The sequence below is a fragment of the Atractosteus spatula genome, chromosome 1, assembly GCF_055471065.1.
Source record: "Atractosteus spatula isolate fAtrSpa1 chromosome 1, fAtrSpa1.hap1, whole genome shotgun sequence".
Taxonomy (NCBI): Eukaryota; Metazoa; Chordata; class Actinopteri; order Semionotiformes; family Lepisosteidae; genus Atractosteus; species Atractosteus spatula.
Window position 1 is genome coordinate 690,143 of NC_142706.1, and position 25,346 is coordinate 715,488.

At 45.5% G+C, this 25,346-nt stretch overlaps 1 protein-coding gene across 1 annotated transcript in view; it reads left to right on the top strand.

The window, feature by feature from the left end:
• The window catches only part of scfd2 (sec1 family domain containing 2), a 149,938-nt gene that overhangs the window by 43,589 nt on the left and 81,003 nt on the right, over positions 1–25,346 (top strand). Inside the window, exon 5 of the mRNA XM_088911879.1 lies at positions 14,205–14,454. Coding sequence (XP_088768005.1) covers positions 14,205–14,454 — 250 coding nt within the window. The remainder of the gene's footprint in view (positions 1–14,204; positions 14,455–25,346) is intronic.

A 25,346-nucleotide genomic window follows, 5' to 3' on the forward strand; every position in this document is an offset into this window, starting at 1 on the left:
TTTGGACAGCTCTGTTTCCCTGTGGCACAATGATTACTGCAACCGTATTGCATTTTTCCACAGAGCTTTTTAGAACATAGCTAATTCAAAATAGTTTTAAAATACAGCTGAAGAAAGTAAGTAGAGAGCTGGAGTAGTGTGCCTTAATGTCAGCCAACATAAGTAAATAACGCCAATATTACTTTTATCAAAACTTTGACTTGCATTGAAACAACACACCAGCGCTGACAAACTGGAGCTTTACAGTTGTTGCCCATTTTCCATCTGCATCGCATATTTTCTGCAACTGTTGTTCAGGATTGGAAGATAAATGAAGAAGATAGGATATCTTCTTCTCCTGTCTCCTGATTTTTATATTCATTTTATCATTACGGTGAATGGAGCAATGGAAATCTTTGCAAGGGTTAGTTTTATGGTCGTTTTTCCTTTCTTTCCCGGCTGCGCATGTGTTTACCCTTCTCTGTAATCTCTTGATTTAGCCAGTAGGGTGCCAGGCGATATCATTTTTTTTCTTTGCTTTTACATCTGGTAAACATTTGAGGGCCACCTAACCATAAGGTCTGTGTACATGCAGATCTGTGTGGCAGCTGAGCATGAGAAATCACACATCCTTTACCATTGCTCCCTACAAGCAGAGAGTCTGGAGAGATGCAGGCGATGGGGAAGGGGGTTCTTGATGGCCACCGCTGTGACAGACCAGTGAGGGATCTGGTCTTGCCCGCAGAACGTCAAGGCTCTTGACACAAGCATCAGCCTGCCGATACAAGCGTCTGTGTCAGGCCCTGCTTTTTTTATTTCCTTTGTGCTTTTTCTCCTAGAGGCTTGACCTAGCGTTTTGAAGGGATGCTGTTAAAAATGGGATACAATGCAGTTTGATTGTAACGTTGGTTGTTAATTCTGTATTTTAATTAATTCTTACCTATGTTTTGGAAGGTGTTATTTTTTCCCTCTACACATTACACATGGTGACCTTACCTTGACCAAACCTTTGTTACTGAAAATGCACATTTCTTCTTGACAGTTTACTTCCCTTGCTAAATACATGTTAGATATGAGATATTGCCGAGAAAGAGGAGGGCATTTGGTCCGCCTAGTCCGTTTGGTGTTAAGTGAAATTTGAGTTCTTTCTCTCGTTATGATCTTTGTTGTTGATGTTGATGTATGCTGCTGGCCCCTTTCACTGGAGATGTGGAAAGGAGAGTCTGCGCAGCTGTCCTTTAGTGTCTGTAGACTTCCCACTAGTTCTCTTCGTGTCGTTTTCTTTTTGTTTTGGTTGTGTCTTGGCCAATAATATTGCTTTAAGCCATTTGAAACAAAAAATGGTAAATGTGGTAGCCTTTTCACCTCGGTATTAATGCCTCTGCATTTAAAAAAGGTTCTCTATTTGAGAGCTTTTGAAGCAAAATAAAATGAAACGTATTGAACATGAAATTATAGCTGGCTAAAGAACAGATTTCAGTTTCATTGAGTAGCAAGGTTAATGTTCTGTTAAAAAAGAGGTCTCTGCTACACCTAGCAAAACAGGAAAGCCAATTGAAAAGGCTTAGTTCCCAGACTGGACCCACAGGAGATTCTGTGGCTGAACTCTTCACCTGGAGAGCGAGCAGGAGCTCTCGTTCTCAAAGCCTAATTGAAACCAGCCTGGTGGCAAGACTCCGAATCCTATTTGGCCTCCTCCTCATACATCAGATGTCAAGTCCTGGGGGAGACATGAAGTTCACTATTAAGTCAGAATCCATCCCCCCACTCTTGCTCTGTGCTGCGGGCAAACGTTTCAGGCTGGGGCCAGCAGCTGACATCGGCGAAGAGTGACTCCAGATCACCATCCCTGCCATCCGTCTTCAGGAGCCTCTCGGGGAGCACGGTGTTGCGTCTTGTGAAGTTCCGCGCAAGTCCTCCGCGGCGACAGTCGTGCAGCACGTCAAGTTTATCTTAAAGTTGTTTTGAGGTTCGGACCTGCGCCGGTGTGTGCAGGGGCCCGAGCCGAGCTCCTCCCCGGGTTCGCACAATCGTGGCGTCACACAGAGATGTAAATTTTCACTGCGCGTGGGCAGGCAGAACTTTTAAGGATCTTGCCTCCCAGGGATCTCATTGTTGAAGGCCTTGCTGGTCTTTGGAAAGTGAAAAGGAAACGCTGAGAATGGAGGCAGGTAGTTTTCAATTATGCCCAACAAGAACATGGACCCCCTCGAGGTTTTTGCGTTAAAGTCTTGCCAACTGCCGTGATTTTCCTTCCACTCTCTTTGTTCTGAAAACGGGGTGTAATTTGTGCTCATGTGCTGAAGTTACACACTGTACGCGCTGTTCAGGTGCTGTTGGGCAGTTTGTATTGTTTTACTTCTCTTGGGCTGCCGTTTTAGCGAGTCCGTTTTAAAGCCGGACAGCCCAGTATTTTGTCACACAGAAAGCAGATTTCTAGCGCTGTGGACGTGTAGAGAGGAGCAGCTGGGAAGGATCCAGCTTGATCTGGTTGGCCAGCGAGATGAATTAGCTGCTACAGTAACACTTCATACTGGCTGGACACGCACAGTTTGTCTTGAGCTGCCCGATCAGGTTTTTGAAGATTCTGAACAGTGGTAATTAATGATTTCTACATGACAGATTTGATCAATGTGATTTTTTATGGCACAAAAGATAAGCTGTGGTTGTTTTAAGAGTGGAAAACTCTAGTGGAGACTTGGAGTGAACTGGTGATGCGCACGCATACAAGGAGCCCTGATATGAGTGAGGTACGGTAGTGTACATGCAATTTGTGTGTGTGCGTAAGTCTGTGTTGGGGAAAACTCAAAGCACATCACTTCAATCCAGTCCAGTACAACCCAACATCATTGGTTGGAAAGATCGAATGAAATCAAAGTTTATTTATCAAATGCACAACAATACAGCTGCAGCAGTAGTTGGTGGCAATGAAATGTCTTTGTACATGGTGGCCATGTACAGAACTTCATCTCCCCTGACTCCTCTGCGAGGCTCTGATTTCGCCATTTGTTTCTGCCTCTCTTTTGCTGTGGGAGTTGTGATTAAATTTAATTCTGGATAACCTTAGAAACGAGCAATCAATGGGAGACCGGCAGCATTCCAACGAGGGATTTCCAGCCATATTTATAATTCAGTTTGAGCTTGACATGGTTTCCCTGGGGTTGTGATCCAAGACTTCACCATCCCTGTTCCTTCCACAAATGCTTTTCAAGCTATTTTCTTCCCCATAATCAGCCCAGCAATCCAGCAACCAGAGCTCTGCCAAGGCTCAGCTGCTGGAGCCAGCCCTGAATGTCTATTGAACGTGTCCTTTCCAAAAGAAGAGCTTTTACTTGGCAAATGTTTTTCAGCTCTGACCCCAAAAAAACATTTTTTTGGTACTTTTTGTGTATCCTTTGAATTTATGGAATAGCGTACCTTAAAATAAATGTTTACAGGACTCAAGAAGTGTTTTTGCATTTTAATGCTATGTGGTGGATGTTTAAATGCCTGTGATGCAGGTTAGGGTAAACATGCCGAAGTTTAATGTTATCACAGGGAGTGCTACTAGAATCAACCACTGCTTCAGTGTTTATGTGTCCCTTTACCTTCCTAAACAGCTGTGGCGATGAGCTGGCTCTCCTCCGCTCGCCTGTCGTTAATCATCCCTTCCTGTGCTTGTCCGGTGACCCCCAGGGGCCTGCCTCTGTGTGCCAGATTGCCCTGCCTGGATACCACCAGCAGGCTGGAGGGGTTGAGAGGCAACACACACACAGCGCTGCTCTGCCCTGCTCCGCAGGACTCGTCTGAAAGCCTGCTCCCAGGTTTCAAAGGAACAGGACAACCCAAACGTGGAAAACGTGGCACATCTGTTCTCTAGCGTTTCGCACTCATATCAAGCCTCGCCACACCCCTTATCGGGACGCAATCAGTTTTAACGCCAAACACGTTGTATTTTTTTAGGATAATATGGGAATTTGTTTCCTACGGGAATGAGGAATTGTTAGTGTACTTTTTAGTGTGCCAGGTTACAGCATAAATTCTAGCTTTGGTCACAAGTCCCCTTGAAGTGTACTGTAACAGTCTTGCTCTGAGTGGGCTGGCACTACATGCTGGTGACTTAGCACTAACTGAGGGTAACAAGCAAACAGCCAAGGAGATGTGCTAAAAATAAAAATCGTAGCATTGTTTTCTAATTATGTTGGCTGTTCATCGAAAACTCTAGTGATGTTATAGCAAAAGCTAAAGCGTCTGTTTTCAAGTTGGAATCTAGCATTTGATGAAGCAAGGCTGCCACCTGCTGCCGAACCGTAATTACTGCAGTAACAGTCCAGCGGCATTGTCCGATATCTTTCAGGTTTTTCAGAACACTAGACGAACAGCCATACAGCTAAATCTGCAGCCATTCCTCGGTCTAACTTCTTTATTACTTTTGTTTTATAGCACAGTACTTTTTTCTCAAGGCTTTCTGTTGATAACATATTTGTGACTATCTAGAAAGTGTTGTCTGAATTACTTGCCTCATGTCTGGACCAGCAACTTAATGTGCTGCAGCAGCTTATTTTACTGAAAACTCTATTTCAAAACTCCTATACCTTTATCTAATGAAGACACATTTCTCAACTGAGTTGAGCTTATAAAAAAAGGGTTGCAGTGCTCCATGCTCTGCAAATACAGAATCGTTGTGGCTGCAGGTCTTAAATGACAGCTAACAGGCTCTCTGCAGCTTTGTTTGCAGGTTCTAAATTGCCTTTTCAAGCTCGTGCATTAAATCGCTGCTATATACAGGTATTTCCTGAAGAGGTCTGAGCTGGGGGCAGCAAAGGAGCAGGCAGGGGGAATTCCATGCTGAGAAGCTGAAAAAAGTAAAAACAACATTTCGGTGCGGAGACTCTTGCACCCCTCAGCCTTACCCCTCTCACACACCAAACATAGTTTTTTTCTTTTTCTTTTTTACTTTTCAGCTTGGAATTCTCCTCCATGTATTCCTAGATATATTTTCTTTGCTTGTTTATATTTCTTCTTTTAGGCATCTGTAAACGAATTTCAGGAAGGATTGAACATTCCACATTAAAGACACCAGCTTCTATCTTTTCACCAGTTTGTGGTTTCGTAACCTGTAATCGCTTTGCACGAATAAATGAGGAACACATGTTTTAAAGGCAAAATAATTGCAGAGTCCAGAATACTGGCAGGGCAACCCCCACCTTTCTTTCTTCTGTTTGTTCTGTCCTAACATGGAAAAACCCATCAAAAATCACTTAAAGTCTGGTGAATCTCTGTTTTGAGCACATTGCATTAAAATGAGCCCGTAAAAGTTGGAGGAATAGCTGATTAAGCCTGGTGCACTTTAAATTAGTTCCAGCCAGTCCAGAGCTGGACCAAAAAAAACGCCTGCCTAGGCAGCTAAACGGAAACAGGCAGTTTATAACATACGGTCTTGTTTGAAAACTCAGGGGTTCATTTTAGAAAGATTTATATCCCTCCCTTATATAAACATTACAGACGTGGGCTGATGTGTATGCAGGCAAATCTTTATCAAAATCTCTTTGAGAGCCTTTTCTTCAAGAAATGAGAACCAAAGGGATGCTTTTCCTCTTTGAACCTCTGCCAGCAATTGTAATCAAGGATTTCTCTTTGTTTAATTAAAACACAGTTCATTTGACACAATATGCAACCACCTCCCAGGACTTAATTTGGAAATATAAGACGCATCAGCTGGAGGCTGATTGTTAAATGCATACAGTACCGAAAAGTTTGCTGAAAAATTCGAAGTGAAGGTACCCCACATACAGGCAGTTTAATTTTCCATGATGTCCTTCGAGTTGATTTTACAGTAAAGATTCTGAAGATAAAAACAAGATATTCTGTTTTCCTGTCCAAGAGAAGCAGTGACTTATTATTTCTTTTTAAAAAAGAGCTACTAGTGAAGAGATATTGAAGTTATTTTAAAAGACGTATCCGCTGTTAGTGGAAAAAACAATTGCATGAAGCATCTCGGCATGTTTATTTTAGGATTGGCTGTCATCTTTTAAAAAGGCCCGACTGAAAAATCTACTTTAACTTGTTTCTCGAAGGCTTTTGATTACAAAAGCAGAGCCACTTGAAAGGCAATGTGATTTAAAACTCAGGAGAAATTTGAAAATGGAAGAAACGGCATGGCCTCGTATAGCTGCGCTCAAGTCAGTGTTGTACAGTATCTTTCCTCACACACCAGGGTAATCGTCCACGTTCACAACTGAAGCTGCATTTAACAAAGTGATGCGTCCCTGAAGCAAGAATCTCCCAGCTCATAGTTATATTTACTTATTACCTATAATACCTATAATAAAAACTGAGTGTTAGAAAATATGACTCTCAATCGTTAGTCTTCAGTGCTGTGCCACATGGGGTGAAGGATTTTAATTTATTGCACAGGCATAAATAAATTGGGCAGGAGACAGAGGAGAGACCTTTGGGCGCTCTGGCATCGCCCGGCTCACTGGTGAGCTCAGGACAGCGAGTCGAGGGCCGAGCGGGCTGAGCCGGGTCTCCTGCCCAGTGTATTCTGAATGCCGGAATGGCCGAGGTACCTTATCAAGGGAGTTAGACGCTCTTTAGCACTGGTTGTCTCCACTCTTCAAAGCACTTCAGAGACTTTATGTTCTTGCAAGATTTCAGATTGGCCTCACCATTGGCTTGTTATACTGCCGCTTGGAAGCGAGGATGGAAAACGCCCCATCGCTGGGAATCGTGTTTTGCATTTTCCCTGCTGCCCTTTCAGATGTGTGGAGCGTTACAACAGACAGGAAGACCTTGTCCGATTCCACTCATGGTTCTCCATGGTTTTCCTGGTTGGTGGCTATGTGCGACAGCGCCACCGCTTTCCCAGCTAAGGGCTGCGTCACCCAAGGAATGCAGGGAAGCAGCAGGAATCCGGTGTCGTCCTGCTTTAACCCCTCCCATGAATTAACCCTTGTGAGAATAGAAGCTGGGGAAACCGCTGGCCCGCCTCCCCTGCTCAGGACTGACATCTGTTTCGCAGTTGCAGAAGCAGCCGAGGACGTTTGAGGAGCCAGGCCTGCTGCGGCGACTGCTCCTTGGCTTGGGGGGGTTTGGGGGCCGCGGCTGGGAGACGCGGGAGGTTGCGCCTGGGCAGGGAGAGGTCACGCTGTGGATGCGTGTAAAAGTCCCACATGAGCTCGGTCGCAAGGAGGAAGCCCCACGTACCCAGTTAAGCATGCTGTAACCAGGGCCTAGCAGTCTCTTTGAAATATGCCGTACCTTTGACCCCGCCAGGGCTGCTGGCTTTAAGGCCAAGAGGAATGGAGGTTAATTCATTTAGGGCTGAGAATTACAAGGAAAAGCAGGGTCTGAGCGCCTGTGAGGACAGAGGTCATTTGTTTCCTAAAAGAGCAGGATCACTTTGTCCTGCAGAGAAGAAGACCCACAATGATAACCTTGCCATGAGGAACTCCGCACTGGGGATTGTCTCAGTTTATTGCCAGTTTAGAGGAATACTTCTTTAATGAACAAGTACTCCACTCAGACATTTTTCAATGGCACCATGTGGTCAAAAATCAATTTTGCCACTACTGTTTGCTTTCTTTCTGTGTTTTGTCTTGTTTTACTTTGAGAGGTATAAAGATGTTTACCGAGTGAAATCCCTACATAGAATTCTGAGGCAGAACACACCTGCTCTCCTGAAGTCCTGGTGATAGGGGGACATCTTGAGATGGTTTTGTACTTGTGTGTGAAATTTCATTAGCCTAGTGCTGGCTGCTGGGCTGTAATGAAAGCTGTGATTTAAGGGAGCTTGGTCTGGTCTTCATTTGCCCTGTGAAAAGTCCTCCTTTCTTGACCCCAGGCTTTTCTATTTGCCTTCTACATATTTCTGTACTAGACTCAGCCTGTTGCAAGGGAAAAGGATGCTTTTATTCTTTTTTTATAATGAGTTAGTCTTTCCTACTGGGATTCAGAAGAGCTGTCCTTTCTCAGCCATGTTGAAGTATCTGGGCTTCTAAGGATGGGACGGCCTGTTGTCTCTCTGACACAGGCAATAACAGCAGTGCTAAGTACACACTTGCTTGAAAGAACCTGAGCTTACATGTATCCATAAAGTGTTCCTCAGGTTTTCGTTATTTCCAGCTGGCATTGAAAAGACAGTGGTACCATGGTTTTATCATTTGTTCGATGAGGTGCTTCTGGGCCCTATTGTATTCATATAGCAATGCATTTAGAAATATCAAAAGGATAACACAACTATACAGCAGGTGTATGGGTATTAAAATATGGCGAGTTCTTTATCAACAGTGGCGTGATCTCATGCACTACACTTTCAATGTTTTGCAACATAGATAGCATCATATTTGTAAAGCATGATAAATAAGAGTCAGTTCTGTACTGTTTGTTCATTGTTGTGTGATCCAGGGTGTAGCCTGCAAGCTCCATCAATTATTCAGTATTTCCCTGAACATTTTGAATTATTTATTTGTTGGTTTCTTTCGTTTCTTTCGCTAAGTTTCCATTGACGCAGTTTTATTCAATATAATATACAGAATTATTCGAGATATATACCGAACCCTTTTTCGCCCACTTGCATTGCGCAGTGTGGGAGCCGAAGGACCCTTCTGCAGAAGGTGACTTAACCACAACCTGAATGTGGTTAAAGTGGGTCATTAAAGCACAGCGCTATTTAGGGAGAACACAAACACTGCCTGGAGCCCTTATACAGCTGGTATAGTCTGCATTGCCTGCGTACACAGAAGAAGCTGACCTCTGGCTCCTGGTGTGTCTGCAGCTGGATAGAAACAGAACATCCAACAAGCTCCCTGTGCTCACTGGCCTCTTGTCTCTTTATTTCTCCACAAGCCTTCCTGGAATGTTTTCTGCCTGGTATCAGTATCATTTCTGTAACATTTGTGTATTTTTTGTAGAATCTCATTGTTTGACAAAGACATGCGTTTGAAGTCTCAGAAGATAAGAGACCTGTTTCTGGGCTGCAGTGCTTTGCCGGTTTGTTCCCAAAGGTGACATTCTTTGGGTTTGTGCAGGATTCTGGGATTGCAATTAGGTGGAGACAATTAGTGTAAGATGAAAGAAAAGTTATCTAGTCCTAGAAGACTTCTTGGGCAGAATCAAAGTGATAGCAATCAGGAACTAATTTTAAAATAGTCTCTGAGAACTTTTTTTTTAAAAAGTGAATGGAAAAAAAAACTGAAAAAAGCTCTTGTTTCTCTTGCCTGTGTAAGCAGGTCTCCTGTAATCACAATCAGCCTTATCTGAAAATGAATTGGTCAGACTGTTTTCTGTGTTTATTCTGAACTGTCGTTGGATAAGAGCAGATCTCCAGAGAGACTCGCGCGTCACAGTTTCCCATTATCATGACCATTTTCTCTGACAGCTGAATAAACCAGGCCTGACCTGGACACAGCGTGAGGAATCGTACACACACGTTTTGAGAGAGGTTTTGACATTTTTAGACATTCCATAGCTATACAGAGAATAACAAATAGTTTTTTTGATTGCCTACTGGGGTCTGTAATTCTTTTTCTATGACTTAGCGTACTATGAACAGTATAGCCTACCCTGTTTCACACCAGTTTTGAGGTCGCTGCATTAAAGTAGTTTTTTGTGAACACGTGACGGTTACCAGTGATTGTTTTGTAAGAGCTGGAGAATTGTGATAGTTTCTTTTCTGAAACATTCAGCAAGAAGTCCAGTCTCAGAAGAATGTTTTGAAAGGGAGGCTTTAAAAAGTCTGTTTGTGCTCTCCTGCCTTTGTGTTTCTCACATTAACTTAACCAGCACCATCCACCAGAAAAAAAATCTTTAGTTTCTGTATTTTTACATGTTGGATGTTATGATTTATCTGCTTGTTTAGGTGTCAGTTACACCTTCTCTACCGTTGCTAGAGCACAATATGTTTTGCTTATTGCATAGAAGAGATCCTATCATGTTAATGACCTTCCGTCATTTGAGCTTAGCTTGTCTTATGTTCTCATGTTAGTGCTCCTTCTGTGCATGTCCACTTGTGGTGGGTGACACATCTCTCCAGCAAACACTGAGCTTTCACCCTGCCTGTATCTCTGCTGTGTTGCACAGTTCCTGGAGAGCGATGGATGTAGGATGTAGAGCCGACATAGTACTGACATTTGTGCTTGCCTTATGCTTTTTGGCACAGTGATTGAGTTTTCCAAAGCAAGCAAAGCACAGAAAGTTACATTACTGAAGGCGCAGTGGCACTGATTTTCACGGCCGTTCTCATGATTCCTGTCCTGGGTACAACATTAACATGAATGCTTTCGGGCTCTATCTGAAAAAAACAACATTCTTCCTCCTAATAAAATCCCGAGGCTCTTGATATGCCATCAGAATTAGCAAGTAGCTACAGCGGGCTTGCCCATCTCTAGTCCTGGGGGCTGCAGCGCCACAGAGCTGGGAAGCGCTGTTAAACTGCTCCAGTTCAGCCAGTTGTCCGCCGGGGCGTTAAGGGCTGAGCTGGAGTGGGAGTCTGCAGCTGCAGTGACCCTCCAGGCCTGGAGCTGGTCAGAACCGACCAACAGGAATTCCACAAGCGCCGTGGACAAGAGTCAGTTTCTCTGTTATTTTTGGACTCGTCAGTAAAATAAAAACATTCCTAAGCAGAATGCTTCGGTGATTGTTACCTTTCCGTTAGCAGAGCTGGATAATGGGTCAGTTACAGAGCTGGCCTCTCGAAGGCAGAGTGTTTTGTTGTCATTGGGTTGAGCCTCCCTCTCTTGGAGAAAGAAAGACTCTTTGTGCTTGAAAAGGGTTAGAGTTCCAGTTTCTGACTTTCAAACGGTTCACCTTCCTCGCATACACCCTTTATCCCATGCAGACCTCTCCAGACTGCAGCAGGAGCTCCACTGCCCACGGCCATGCACAGACTAAGGTGCTTGCTATTGTAGGTTGGGGAATTAATGCAGGGTAGGGCGAATATTCAGAGTGGAAAGGGTCCTTTTGTAATCTGATGGCGTGTTAAGGACTCCATTGCTTGCTTTTCTTTTGGAAGGTGATGCAAATGCCTGAAGTCCCACAGGAGTTATTCAAACACTAGGTGTGACATAGTTTGAGATGAAACAACTACAAACAAATGTTGCTCCTGCCAGTGTAGATGGGGCATTCAAGAAAGGTGCTGAGAAACCCTGGCACGGTGCATGTCAGGAGTTTCTTGAGAAATGACTGGTTTCAATCCCACACGGGACGTTTTGGTCACACCTGGTCTTGGCTCCTGTAACCTTCATATCTGAATCCCTGTGACTTTCAAGTGGGGGGCCAAGGTGTAAAGGAGCAGCACGTTGAAAACTGAAGGGCTGAAAGTTGAAACAGTGCAGATCTTCAGAAAATGTAAAATATGTATAAAAAAGTATTATTGAACCGAAAGAGAACAATGTAATTTAATGAAGGCCCTGTGTGTAACACAAGAATTAGACCTGCAGTGTCCATCCATTTTCATTATACTCCATCTCAAGGGCATTCAGGCATTTTGAAAGTTAAGGGGGTTTTCTATAGAGCTGCCACATTTCAATGCTAAGAGCAAGCCGTTATTCACAGTATGTGAGCGACAGGGGCTCCCAGAACAATTCCTGGAGTCTGACTTCCATCAAGTTTTTCTGGGTCATGAGTCACCGGCCGCCAGCCCCCAGCTTCTGCACGCAGCGGGGAAACAGGTAGAGCTGTCTGGGGCCGCAAACCACAGTGAAGCCTCTGTGCGCTGGACAGCAGCCCGGCAGAATCCAGGAGAGCAGGGTGAGGAAGGAATGAAGCACACAACCGTCGGCACGAGCAGCTTGCCGAGACTGCGAGGCTCTTCCACACCATTGTCTGGCCTGGCGATGAGGCGGGCGAGAAGAGGCCAGCACCCTGCGTCGTGCCAGCAGGCCAGCACCCTGCGTCGTGCCAGCCGGCCAGCATGCCTACAGCTCCACGGTGGCTTGGGCCGACTCCCTGTCTGCTCACGCCAGCCCAGTGGGGCGTCTTGCTTACCGCAGTGAACCTGTGGATACGAAGGGGGCGTCGGTGTCAAGAGGACATGACCAAGCTGTCCGAAGTTTGACCACACCGAAGAGCGGTGAGGTGCCAACACCTCTCACCAAGCCCCAAGGAACATGTCGGTAGAATTCAAAGAAGTACATAGCACCCGTCATTTGCAATTTGTAAAGTCTTCTTGTCACCCCAATGATGTTTTTTTACAAATTAGGTTTTGTTGAGACACATTGTAATGACAGTTTTTGTTATTGTTATCTTACTTTTCTTTTCTTGTTTTGCACATGCTTCTGAGACCACATTTCTTCAACTGAACAAAGTGACAGATGTTGAGACATGATTTCATTTGATCTCAGCTAAAACTATTGCCCTGTGAAGCGCTTTAAATATTGCATGAATAAACATACTTAATCTACAAGTGCATATTTCCATCATTGTGTTTCTGTAAATAAATTATGTACTGGTACATTGTGTTCTCTGTTCTCCTCTCAATGAGTATTATTCGATGCTAAATACTGTTTACAAGAGCTGCGAAGTGAACTGTAATGTAGGTTCAGAAAATAACAACACGGCTGTATCCTGTTATTAAGCAGTAATGAGCTATAGCCATTCACCAGTAACTTTGACCATGCACTAAGAAAATAAGAAGCTACTGGTGTTTCTTTTTTTAGTTCAAGCATAAAATTACATGAATTAAGCAGTATAATTTCAATGTGATGCCCTGCCGTTACCCTGTGTTTTTGCCTGGGCATGGGATGAGCATACTGGAGGGGAGGGAGGCTGCTGCAGCCATGTGCTGTGTCTGGCTGTAAGAAAGTCCCTCACTGCCGGCCTGAGAGGTAGAGAAAGAGGCCCATCAGCTCGGAGACCGACACCAAGATGACTTGCACAGCCTGATGTTTAAAAAGGTGTTTTTTAGCAGTGGTACGGTTTTATTATTCAGGATGCTAAATGTCTTTTTAGCCAGACAATTACAAATTCAAAGGGATTATGCAGAGCATGTCTAATCAAAGTAAGACCTTTAGAAATTCATAATGTGTCTTAGTGTGATTGTTGACTGTAAGCCCTTTCCTTCACTGGCAGTGAAGCAGTGCACTGTTCTGTTCGAGCTGTTAGGAGTTGAGTAACTTTTTCAGAGCATCTGGGTGATCTAGTTCAGTAAAACCATCAGTGTGTGCAGTGTCAAATCCGTCAACGATGAGTTTGACCCATTTCATTATTTTTAGTTCAGCAGAAAGTAGACCTGTAGAACTGTATATAACAGAATATCTTCCTGTGAAAAACCTTTTGTGGTAGCTCTTAACCCGAGTGAGTACAGTCACGCTAAGCTCCACATCTTGCATTCAAATAAATCAGCGCGACTGGCCATTGGGGAATGTTTAGCAGGAGATTTTGTTGTAATTTTGTCTCTATCTGTACAGTGAACCCAGATGTTCATTTCACCACTCTAGAAGCACAACAGAAGATTAAACCAGAAGTGTCTCCACTACTGAGCCTCTCGAGTGGGAGAATCAGCTTTGCGCCTCTTCCCAGCATCCTTGCTTGTGCTGCAATTGCTACAGCAAAGAGACACGAGCATCACGTGCTGCAGTGTCAGCTCACACCTGCAGGGCTGCTGTCTGCTGGCCGGGCCTGGTCTTCGGTGAACCTCTGCTCCCCAGACATAGTGTCAGGCGTCACCGCAGTCTGAGCGTCTTCCCTAAAGCGCATCGAAACCTGGAATGAGCGGCATTGCTTGACTTAGTTAGACAGGTGAAAATTTCAGGAGGGTTTCATAGTGAGGTGAAAATATTCTGATCTGATATGTGCCCGTTCTCGGTGAGTTATGGCTGTGTTGTTGATTGTGGAATTACTAGGAAACCACAGGCAGCCCTGTATAGAATTACAAGTCCTGACTCCCAAGACCTTCTGCAGGTCAGACGTGATCATTCTGGAAGAGCTGTGTGTGCTGGTGGGCACCCTGGTGCTTGAGTGCTTGAGTCCTTGAGTCCTGGTCCTCCTGCTCTGTGAGGAGGCAACGTGGCTCCAGTATGGTCATCTCACCAGTCTGCCTCTGGGAAGTCGTGACTGACTGCTTCTCCTGTCCTCTCTGCCGGACACATTATAACACTACGTACCAAATTTAAGTTCTGTAGTTTTAGTTTAGCTTGCTGGCAGAAATGGTGAATCCCATCTGAGCCATTTTTTCAGTAATCCAATCCTCTCTTCCTGGGCGCCCATCGCCGCTCTGACGCCTCCCTCTTGCCGTCTGACTGCAGGCTCTGGGGGACTCGGACCTGGCTGGAGTGCTGAGGCAGATCCTGCCTCTCGTGAAGCCTCACGCGGACAGGGCGGAGAGCGACCAGGGTCCCGAGGAGCTGCTGGCACTGCTGGTCTACGTGTACTCCCTGGCGGGAGACAGGAGCGTGAGCCGGGAGCTGGAGGAGGCCGAGCGGGAGCTGGCGGCAGCTCTGGTCCGCGCGCTCCTGGAGGAGCCTGAACTGTCGCCTCTGATCCAGAAAATCACCCGTAAGTACACGGCGAGGAAGAGGTGTATTAACTACAGTAACAAAGTGTTACACAAGAATGCTTGTAAGCATCTTGCATTGCTCTTTGCAGTAATGGGTAATGGGCATTGCTTGCATCACCTTGCCTTACAGTGTAGTGTAATGGGTCATGTGCAGGAGAGATTATATTTCATCTCATAGCAGCTTTGTAAGAGGAGTAATTTCCATCAGATGCATAAATGCTTTATCACAACAGAGGTATTATCGTCGGGCAGTTCCCGTAATCCCTGTTCTAGACATCTTTGATGCATAACTCATAACAGCGATGGAATGATTCGCCATTACTGCCATCAGCTGTGGTATAAAAAGGGAATGGGACAAAGTCTGGAACCACTAGACTGTCTTTTTTCACAGGAAATATATTACAGAAAGCAATTTAAGTGGTGAGTACCGCATAATCGCACAGCACAGTTTTCAGACAGCTCTGGCAGTTGTCTTTAGACTCAGTGCCAGTCTGTACTTTAACATCATCACTTTATTAACCCTTTACAATTTCTTGCATTAAGAATTTGTCTTTTCGTATACCCCAGCTTGCTCTCCATGAGACACACAGACAGGGAGAGAGCCTGGGGTCAGAGTGCAGGGTCTGCCATTGTACAGTGCCCCTGGAGCAGTTGGGGTGAAGGGCCTTGCTCAGGGGCCCAAAGGAGTAGGATTCCTCTGCCGGCTGCGGGATTTGAACCTTCCAGCCACAGGCGCAGATCCTGAGCCACAGAGCCACCGCTCCGCCCCAAAAAATTAGAAACCCGCCGTGTTTTAGGAGAGGAAAAGTAATCATTCCAGCGAGACAGCATGTACAGTGTTCACCTGTGCCTGCAGTACAAAGACAAACGCACAACTACGTGTTGCCGCAGCAGCCTGTATTGACCTCTCTATGAGCTCACCAGCAGCGGGATGCCACCAGACGAAGTGCTGGTTAGGTCCATGGTGCCGCTGAATGGCTGGAAAATGTTAGAAAACTCCAAATGTCCCTCTGGATAAATTGAAACCTCTTGATATGGTTGTCAGGTATTTTGTGGAAGCAGTTTTCTGACCAACATTATTGTGCACCTTTCCTGTTCCTCATCAGGGAGTCTGTTAATTAGCTGTTTTCGCTGAGATGGCTACTGGCACACCGTGCTGTGTTTTCTGGAGACACTGGCCACCAAACATGCCCACTTAACTCTGAAATCTAGTTGGCTCTGAAAATCTCTTCCTAATTGTTTGGGAGTTAGATCCAGTACATTTTATCTTAATATCGAAGGTCTATACCTAACCTCGTTCCAAATACATTTTTATTCAAATGATTTCTTCAGTTACAGTAGCAGTTTTGTTGTTTTAACCTCTAAGTGCTCGTGTGGCTATAATCCCTTTCTGCCTTCAGAGCTTGTGTGCCAGTGCTTTGTTCTCACCTCTCTTTATATTCTGCCTAATGCATTGATGCCCTGCCAAAATGTGCTGAATGTGGTATGAATAAGGAGCGCAGTAGTCTTACATTAAAGGAATCCCTGCAGTAGAATCCCGGTTGTAATGAAATGCTGGAACTTCAGACCTAACTTCCCCCTTTTATTATGTTCTGTTTCCTAGCAATACATACTCATAACAGATTTAGTTTTTTATTATTTCCAGAAATAGAGCAGGTTCTGCAAGCTAAAACTCCTTTTCAATTGCTCTTCGTTTCTTGAGCCCATTTTCTTCTGAGGATGTTGGGTGTCACGTGTGGGTAGATGCTGCTCTTCAGCAATATTTTCTTTAGGTCATTAGGTTTCGGGGCTTTTCTTGTATGGTTTAAAAGAAGCATTTTAGGATGAAACCTGTGGTAAGAGAGAGCAGGGGAGTTTTCCTGAAGTCTCTGCCATCTACACGTGAGCTTCAGTTCAGAGAAGTGCCAGAGATGCGAGTGTTGCTGCCTTCAGTGAAGAGGCCGGAGCGAAGCCGGCAGTGAGGAATGCACAGCTCACTTCCTGTTCCAGTTGGCTGGCTCGGAGACTTGGCCACGGTCGCAGGGGCCTGCTTAGCTTCAGGCATATGTCTCCTGTTAAAAACTTGACTCCATGTTATAAACACTTCAATGCAAATTACCATCCAGTCCTAGGCCAATTCAGACCAGGTGCACTCAAAAGACCAAATAGGTAGCATATGATGGAAAAGACAGGAAGTGGTTGTAAAGATGAATTATGCTGTGAGGTATTTTTAACCAGTGTATGGAGCCCTGAGCTGAAATAGCAATTATGGCTCATAAAAAATGTTTTAATAGATCTCTTTCTTTTTTTTCATGTAAATCAAAGCCCCACTCTCTGCTCTCATTCTTCTTCTATTCTTTAGCAGTCAGAGCAGACCAGTGGTGGAACGCAGGTGGCCTCCACTCTGGTGTGACTCATGTAGACCATTATCACATAGCCCGCCTTCGTTCTGGGAACGTGGGATTCAAGTCCTGGAAGGATATCGTCATGAAGCACCAGTACAGCTTGTCATCTGATGCTGGACTCCCTTTAATTTCCATCCTGAGTTCTTGCATTTTTCACGCATGTGAAAGGTGTTCCTAAAATACCAGAAGGTAAAAAAGCAACAGTCCCCTCGTTGTTCTAAACAATGCGGCAAGTCTTCTTACTGTGGTCGTTGTGTTCTAGTGACCCTCTGTTTTCCATTGTTACTAATCACTGCAGTTTTATTGTTCCTTCAACAACACAACAACAAAAAGACCACATCACTGTGAACCCCCCTGATGAAATCAGTTGGAAACTAAAGCAGAATATGAAGAACAGCACAGTTCCTGCTATGGGGAGCCTCTTCTCTTATTTGTTTCTTCCTTCTGTGTGGCTCTTGAGTGTTAGTCACAGGCTTTGCATCTGGTAGATGGGAGATATGTATCGCAACTGCCACAAAATATTAATGTACAAAAACTAACAGAGGTGGCAATTCACACAGCTATGCGAGTAAATTGGTAAAGAAAGCTTTGACCCGTGAACAGAAAGGACTTCTTGTTTGTGAGCGTCCTGTGCCAGTACAGAAAATGACGTCGGGCTCATCCGATATCCGGTGACATTCGTGAGCCTAAGCGTGTGCAGCCAGGGGTCTCCTCTGACCCCCCAGTGGAAGGTCGCGGGTTCACCTTGACCCACTGGTTACCAGTGAAAGTGAATGAGGATCTGGGGGTTACTGAGCCACGGAGCCACGCTCGCAGTTTGTTTTCGGAGCTCGAGAAAGATTTAGAGTTTATTTTTCACTCTCTATCTCATTTGCTGTCAATAACTATTAACCATGCAGTCTTCCAAATGAGGAGAGAATCTTTTCTTGGTGTGGTAAGCCGGCAGCTCTCCTACTGTATCAACCTTGTATCAAGGCTTTGTGTGCCTGACAAGCGCTTTTATCAAAGTGGACCTGCAAGATTATCTTCAGGAAAACAGACTGCTTACAATTCCTTTCTGATAATCTTTGCTTCGTGTAATTAATGCTTCGAAGGTTAGCCGAGAGGTTTTTTACTGTTCTTTCCAGTATAGGTTTGTTTAATTTAACTCCTTGTGCTTCTCCAGGGTGAGATCCACATGCTTTCCGTCTGAAAGTGATCTCTTTAGATTATTTGCCTTGCTACAGCCTGTGTCGGCCTTTTATGGCTCTTCTAGGTTCAGAACCTGATGGTTAAACAGGAGGTTTTCTTGTTGCTTTCGTTCTCTGGCTGACGCTTTTTGGCACAGCCGGAAAAGGATGTTCCTGTATGAGGTCTGGACAGCTATTGAGGAGCTGCATGAATGGGGCCCACTGGGGGATGTTAGAGTTTTGGAAATATGGCACTGGCTGAAGCATGACGTTATTGCCTCCGCTTTGGGTGATTTCAGACATCTGCAGCTTTTCAAGGCTCCTTAAAATATTATTCCGCGTGCTGATTGCGCTTCCACTGTGTGGAATGGGCCATTACACTCCCAGGATATTACGGGAGCCCCAGTCAGCCAGCCGGCGGGTTTCCAAGTTGCGGAGCGGAGCTGCTGGAATGGGATGTGGGCGGGATGTGTCAGAGCCCTCTCTCCGGTTCTGCCGCGTGCAGGAGCTCAGCCCGGGACAGGGCCCCTGGGTGCAGACCAGGCCCCTGGGTGCAGACCAGCCCTCTGCACCCACAGCAGGAGAATCATCTCCTCCTAAGACAGGGCCACCGTTAAAGTCCTGGGGCTTCTTGGTTTGGCAACTCAATTATTTAGTTAAAGCCAATTTATAGTGCTATTTCGTTTTTTTAAGAAACTATATATTTCTAAACTGTTGAGTGTACTTGAATTTCGGACTTACCTAATTACCTGTTTATTGAAATATTGCTTTATGGAATGTTTTTCTGTTTATAAAATAAAGATCTACTGCAGCTCTGGATATTATATCACTAATGTGTTTATACTGCATACGCATGTTCCAGCACCAAGGGAATTCAAACAAAATAATATGATAATATGACAATCGCTCTTAAAATCAGAATACTAGGTCCTACAGCAGAGCGTGTTCACTACGTTTACTCTCCAGGCAACTCGTATTCATCAGCAACATAAGCGCAGAGATCCTGTGACTTTTAGTGTGGTTCCACTAGCTTGAACGGTTTTCAACTGGCCGAAATTAAGGAGGTGTTTTGTGGACCTGCCGTGCAGCCTCAATAACCCCAGCAGACGCCCCTGACTCAAACAGAAGCCAGGTTCTGCTGCATTGGTGCCACTCCAGGTTGAGGAAGGGGTGAGGCCAGGAAGGCCACTTCTGCACGGAGAGACAGTGAGAGTTTCACCCAGGTCCCAGGATAGCACACGATACCTCATCATCCATTGACAGTGTGCCATTACAGATGTAAGGCACGTTACAGACCAACTGCAATAGAACGTCCCTGCTCAGCCTTTTTGAAGTAAATGCCCAGAACAAGGACATCTAACGAAAGTGGTCTTGCCATGTGTGATTCTCTCCAGAATGAGAATGAGGCTTCCTGCAGCAATTCGAGCTGTGTTGTTTTGCAGGCACGTGGACAGAGGCGGGGCGGAGTCTCGTCTTTGATCTCTGCCCGTGTTTCTCACAAGTCTTTCGTATGAATTCCTGTTTTCTTCTTCAAAGAATTTTTATAAGTTCTGATTGGGCCCTTGGTAGACAAACAGGTCCAGTCTTGAATGTTACAAGCTGCAGAAACCAGATGTCCCAATCTGTATTTCTAAACCTGCATTCGTAATGGAGTAGGGTTGGCTGTCAGAGCTTTGTACAGACCTCCCTTTGTTTTCCAGAAATAGACGAGACACTGAAAATTATTCCATTTTTTTCAGTCTTTTACAGTTCTGGGGGAAACTGAAAAATACCTCCCTTATAGTTATATTTATTTTGGCTTTACAAACACAGGCCCCTAACTAGGAATAAGTGGCTTTCTGATAACGGATAGACTTTTACTGGTGACAATTCTCAAAATAGAAACCAAAAATAACTTAAATAACCATCTTTTTACATACTTATAAGATAAGCTACTTAGAAAAACTACTATCAGTTCTTCTTTTAAGCTTCGATGTAGGAGAGATAGTCATACAGATATGTTGAAGGAGAGAAGGTTCTAATCTCTATGTTGCCGTTATGCTATTTAAATTCCTAATAAAATGTGTTGCAGCCAGTGGCCAGTGTTTTTGAAGGGACAGAACAGAACCCTGATAATCTCTGCATACAGTATAGATAGAGATCAATAGAATGGAAGAAGAGACAGATAAATGTGATAAAGAAGGTCAGAGTAATCCATTGATGCCATCAGTGTTTATCAGCAAATGTGAGAACTGTTATCATCACGTTGTGAGCAAATGTCCCATTTTTCATGTTTTGTGAGCAAAGGTCCTGGAATGATTGTATATACATCTCAACTTGCTGGGAAGAGAAACTGAAGTCTGGGGATCAAAGGATGTAATCTGCAGACAGAGCCAGGCCACTTTCTCACTATCGGGGCCATCTATCAGTGTCCTGATCTGCTTATCTTCGAGAAAGCAGCTGAATGGATGTGTTCTCCACTGCACTCCTCACATCAGAGATAACTTCATCTAGAGGACTCCAGCTGTCAGAAGTGCCCGCACTGTGCCTGGAGTACCTCCAGAATTAAAAAATCAGACTGAGATTACTTAAGGATTCTTGAATTGACATATAGTTTATGATCGTGTTAAATGATGTGCTTCAGTTTTTCCAGTGTTCCAGGGTTACACTGTTAATGTATGGATATTGTCCATACAGCGTGTATATTGTAACTGCAATGTGACAAAGCTACAGCTTTTTCAGATCATTTCAGCTATGTTTGCATGATTACATCTGTGCTTTTTGCTCCAACTTTTAAGCCGTAGTAGTGTCCATTTACATGAGATAATACCTGGCAGAGAACATTGTTTTGAATAGCTGTTCTGGCCTTTATGAGCTGATTTCTTGCAAAGATGTCGCCGTCTGCTTATCTTCGCTTTCACAGAGCTGTAGAAAACGTGCTGCTTTGCGTTAGGATTTTAAAAGGTTCTTACACAGCACTGCAGCGCAAGCAGGAAAGAAACATTATGAAAGTCATCCTAAAAGGCTGTCGGAGCCCTGTTGCATGGTGGCTCCTGTGGTGGAAATGTGGAGGGGAGAGCCAGTGAGCGTCAAGGGTCAGGGGTTTGTGTAGGATGGGGGAAAATATTTGCTTGTTACATTTTGTAAGAAAAAAAAATGCTGGGGAAAAAAGTATTCCTACAGATACAAAATAGGGCAGCAGGCTGTTCAAATTGATTCTGTGCATCGCTGGATGCTCCGCTGTACGACATTTGTCTTGTCTCACATGTACCTTGTCAGATCATGCACAGCGAACGCTGACATTAATGCACGCTATAAACCATGATGCTGTTTAAAGTTCAGTATTACACGCCAGCAGTCTCAGCGCATGGAAGCACTGGGGAACACTGTGGACAGGATATGCCTTATAGATGAGGTGTCTTGTGTGTCTGAGACCAGCTGCAGGCTGATGATCAGGGGTCCAGAGGGAAGGCTTGTCAGTGGGGCGCCATGCACATCTGGGGCGCACATCCAGCAACACCGGGGTTGTCACCTGGCTCTTGTGTAAAACAACTGTTTTACTTTTGCACGGTTGCCAATCTTGGATTGAGAGTGTTTTTTGAAAGAAGAAGCTGGCTTCTGGCTGAAGGAAAGCAGGGACCCTGAGAAATGGCTGAGGCTCTCTGCGAGACCCACGCGTCATCCGTGGCATCTCCAGCTTCTCATTCGCGGGTTCATGCTGTAACTCCCGGGCTGGCTGTTGTAAAGATAAAGATAAGAACCCGCAGAGCCCCACTTCAAACAGATCTGTCACGTTACTCTTTGACCTTTCCGTTGATTTATCCTTGGAACCTGGTGGCTCAATGGCTTTGAAGAGTGTGGGGCAGATGGCTGACTAGCGAGTCTGGGAATAAGCAGGGAGCTGGGCGTGTTGGTGGCACTGAGAGGGAAGGTTCCCACGAGAAGAGCTGCTCAGTTTTGATCAACTGACAGTTTTAGATACAGTCGCACCTGGAATCATTAAGAAGCGCACAAATTCTGCTTGTGACCTTGCACATTAGTTTGATTACCAGGAGTCTAAAGCCATGTTGTTCTTTGTCCTTTAATAAGGTTCCAGGTGCCGCTGTCCAATCAGCAAACTGTTGCATGAACATTTCAGAAGTAGCCTTTCCTTTAAGCAGTTCAAACAGAAACATACATGAGCAGCATTGAGTGTAAATGGAGGAATGGAGTCCTTGTAATTTTCACATTGCCTCTGAACAGCTTTGAAATTTATTATAATTAAATAAATCTGAGTCAATTGCAGATTGCCATTTTTGTATGTTTTGTCTGATTAAAGCACAGTTCGCCAGGGTACTGTTTGAAAACCAGTAGCTGGCAGTAATGTTTCAGGGCCTGGGCAGGTAATCCAGTCTCTGACGTTACTCTGCATCACACTTCAGATGGCTTCGGTGTTTGTATTTTACACTTCCTAGCGCCACTTTCTTGTCCTACACTTAAATCGGGCCTTGTCCCTGTCTCCCCTAGGCAGGCACTTTCGTTTGTAAGAGCAATCTCTTGGCAACATGAATCAAACACTTTGTTTTGGTTAACCTTCCCAAAAAGGAGCAAAAATTAAATCCAGTCGCCATGTTAGCAAATAACAGAATACCATGTACAGTGCAAGTATTGATTACAGTTACTAAAACTGTTATGTTAACTGTTAGAACATTCAGCAAACGCAATCCACTGTTTTTTCTGGCTTAACAGTACTTATTCGAATGAGTTCAGCACTGAATCACCACTTGCCTTGTGTTGTGCTGAACAGTATGAATTTCAGATGGTTCTGTGTGGAGCAACTGAACAGTTACATTAGGCCGGTCTCCTCTAAAGGGCAGACATAGAATCCCATCTGAAAACTAACATGAATGGAAACGGAAGGAAATTTCAGCTGCACGAACGCTAATTAGGCCCTGGGCCGTGCTCTTCATCAGTGGGGCAGGGATCGAACTCTGGTCCGTGCTCTTCATCAGTGGGGCAGGGATCGAACCCTGGGCCGTGCTCTTCATAATTGTGGCAGGGATCGAACCCTGGGCCGTGCTCTTCATAATTGTGGCAGGGATCGAACTCTGGTCCGTGCTCTTCATCAGTGGGGCAGGGATCGAACTCTGGTCCGTGCTCTTCATCAGTGGGGCAGGGATCGAACCCTGGGCCGTGCTCTTCATAATTGTGGCAGGGATCGAACCCTGGGCCGTGCTCTTCATCAGTGGGGCAGGGATCGAACCCTGGGCCGTGCTCTTCATAATTGTGGCAGGGATCGAACCCTGGGCCGTGCTCTTCATAATTGTGGCAGGGATCGAACCCTGGGCCGTGCTCTTCATCAGTGGGGCAGGGATCGAACCCTGGGCCGTGCTCTTCATCAGTGGGGCAGGGATCGAACCCTGGGCCGTGCTCTTCATCAGTGGGGCAGGGATCGAACCCTGGGCCGTGCTCTTCATCAGTGGGGCAGGGATCGAACTCTGGTCCGTGCTCTTCATCAGTGGGGCAGGGATCGAACCCTGGGCCGTGCTCTTCATCAGTGGGGCAGGGATCGAACCCTGGGCCGTGCTCTTCATCAGTGGGGCAGGGATCGAACCCTGGGCCGTGCTCTTCATCAGTGGGGCAGGGATCGAACCCTGGGCCGTGCTCTTCATCAGTGGGGCAGGGATCGAACCCTGGGCCGTGCTCTTCATCAGTGGGGCAGGGATCGAACCCTGGGCCGTGCTCTTCATCAGTGGGGCAGGGATCGAACCCTGGGCCGTGCTCTTCATCAGTGGGGCAGGGATCGAACTCTGGGCCGTGCTCTTCATCAGTGGGGCAGGGATCGAACCCTGGGCCGTGCTCTTCATCAGTGGGGCAGGGATCGAACCCTGGGCCGTGCTCTTCATCAGTGGGGCAGGGATCGAACTCTGGGCCGTGCTCTTCATCAGTGGGGCAGGGATCGAACCCTGGGCCGTGCTCTTCATCAGTGGGGCAGGGATCGAACTCTGGGCCGTGCTCTTCATCAGTGGGGCAGGGATCGAACCCTGGGCCGTGCTCTTCATCAGTGGGGCAGGGATCGAACCCTGGGCCGTGCTCTTCATCAGTGGGGCAGGGATCGAACCCTGGGCCGTGCTCTTCATCAGTGGGGCAGGGATCTTCTTTTCTCTTTTCAGCATGGAATAAACCTATTTAATTTTATGCTTTTCAAAGATGTGTGAGAGATGTACTAGCAGGCAAACACCAGGTCCAAACAGGTCTTAACTGCTAAAAGACTCTAAGAGCTCACGAATTATAAATGACCTGAGCACTCTGATCCCCTGTAGCTTGTCAGAAGAGCCCTCAGGTGTGTTTTTCTGGGATGTGACTGTCTTGTCTCTGCCTTGAGATCACTGATCTCCCTCTTTTGCCAAAATCATGATATGGTTTCCAAGTACCAAAAGACAAGTGGCCTAACCCCCCAATGAGTTGTCGTAGAGCCTTCTGGAAGTGTCTTGTTGGAAAGTGAAAGCACTGTCTCTGTTCTTGTGGCACTGCAGCACGACAAAGCCGAAGTGAGAGACTAAACAGAATAAATAACTGATTACAGCCAGAGCTCTAAACACCAGCTGTGCCTCTGAGCTCGACTGGATGTGGGCTGACCCCGCAGTGCCTGTGACGAGCCTAAGGCTATGTGCTCAAATTATTGAGCAAAACCCACGTTAATAAAGTCACGTTAATAATACAAATTATTCCGAGGTTGCCGTTTCATCAGCCTGCTGACGAAATCTCACTCCCCCACTGATTCCAGTGAGGATGGCACGTATGTGTCAAGCTGGATGTTGTACTGAATAGATCTGATCTGAGTGAATGATGAATACAGTGTGTGAACTTTCAGTCTTAGTTTTGCCCCTCGCCGGCTCATGTGTCCTGTATATTAATAAACGCATTCAGTGTCACCGCCCAGAATCAGACACATCACAACACCTCTATGACGAAGCAAACGAGTAGATGTCCACTGATGTAACCCTTCACATAATAACCCCTGTGTTTCTCCTCTGCTCAGTGGCGTACAATAAGGGGGCAGTGTGTGGCGCACAGGCAGCTCACCTGTCTGCTGAGGACCTGTGTGTAGATCGCCGGGTCCTGGTCTTGTCACAGTGTCGACTGTAAGATGTCAGGGATGTGTATTGGAAAAACACGGCTTTCGTAGTCTGCAGGAAGAACACATTGCAATGCTAAAATAATCTGTGTTCATGAGTCAGCAGGAGCTGAATTAAATATCCGTTAGGAAAAGATAAAAAGTCATTTGTTGTTTCTTTGTAAAATGATAATCTCTCCTCTTTGCTTTGCCAAGCCTAATTATTTTTTCAAACTAATTCTGAAATGAAATGTGATCGTCTC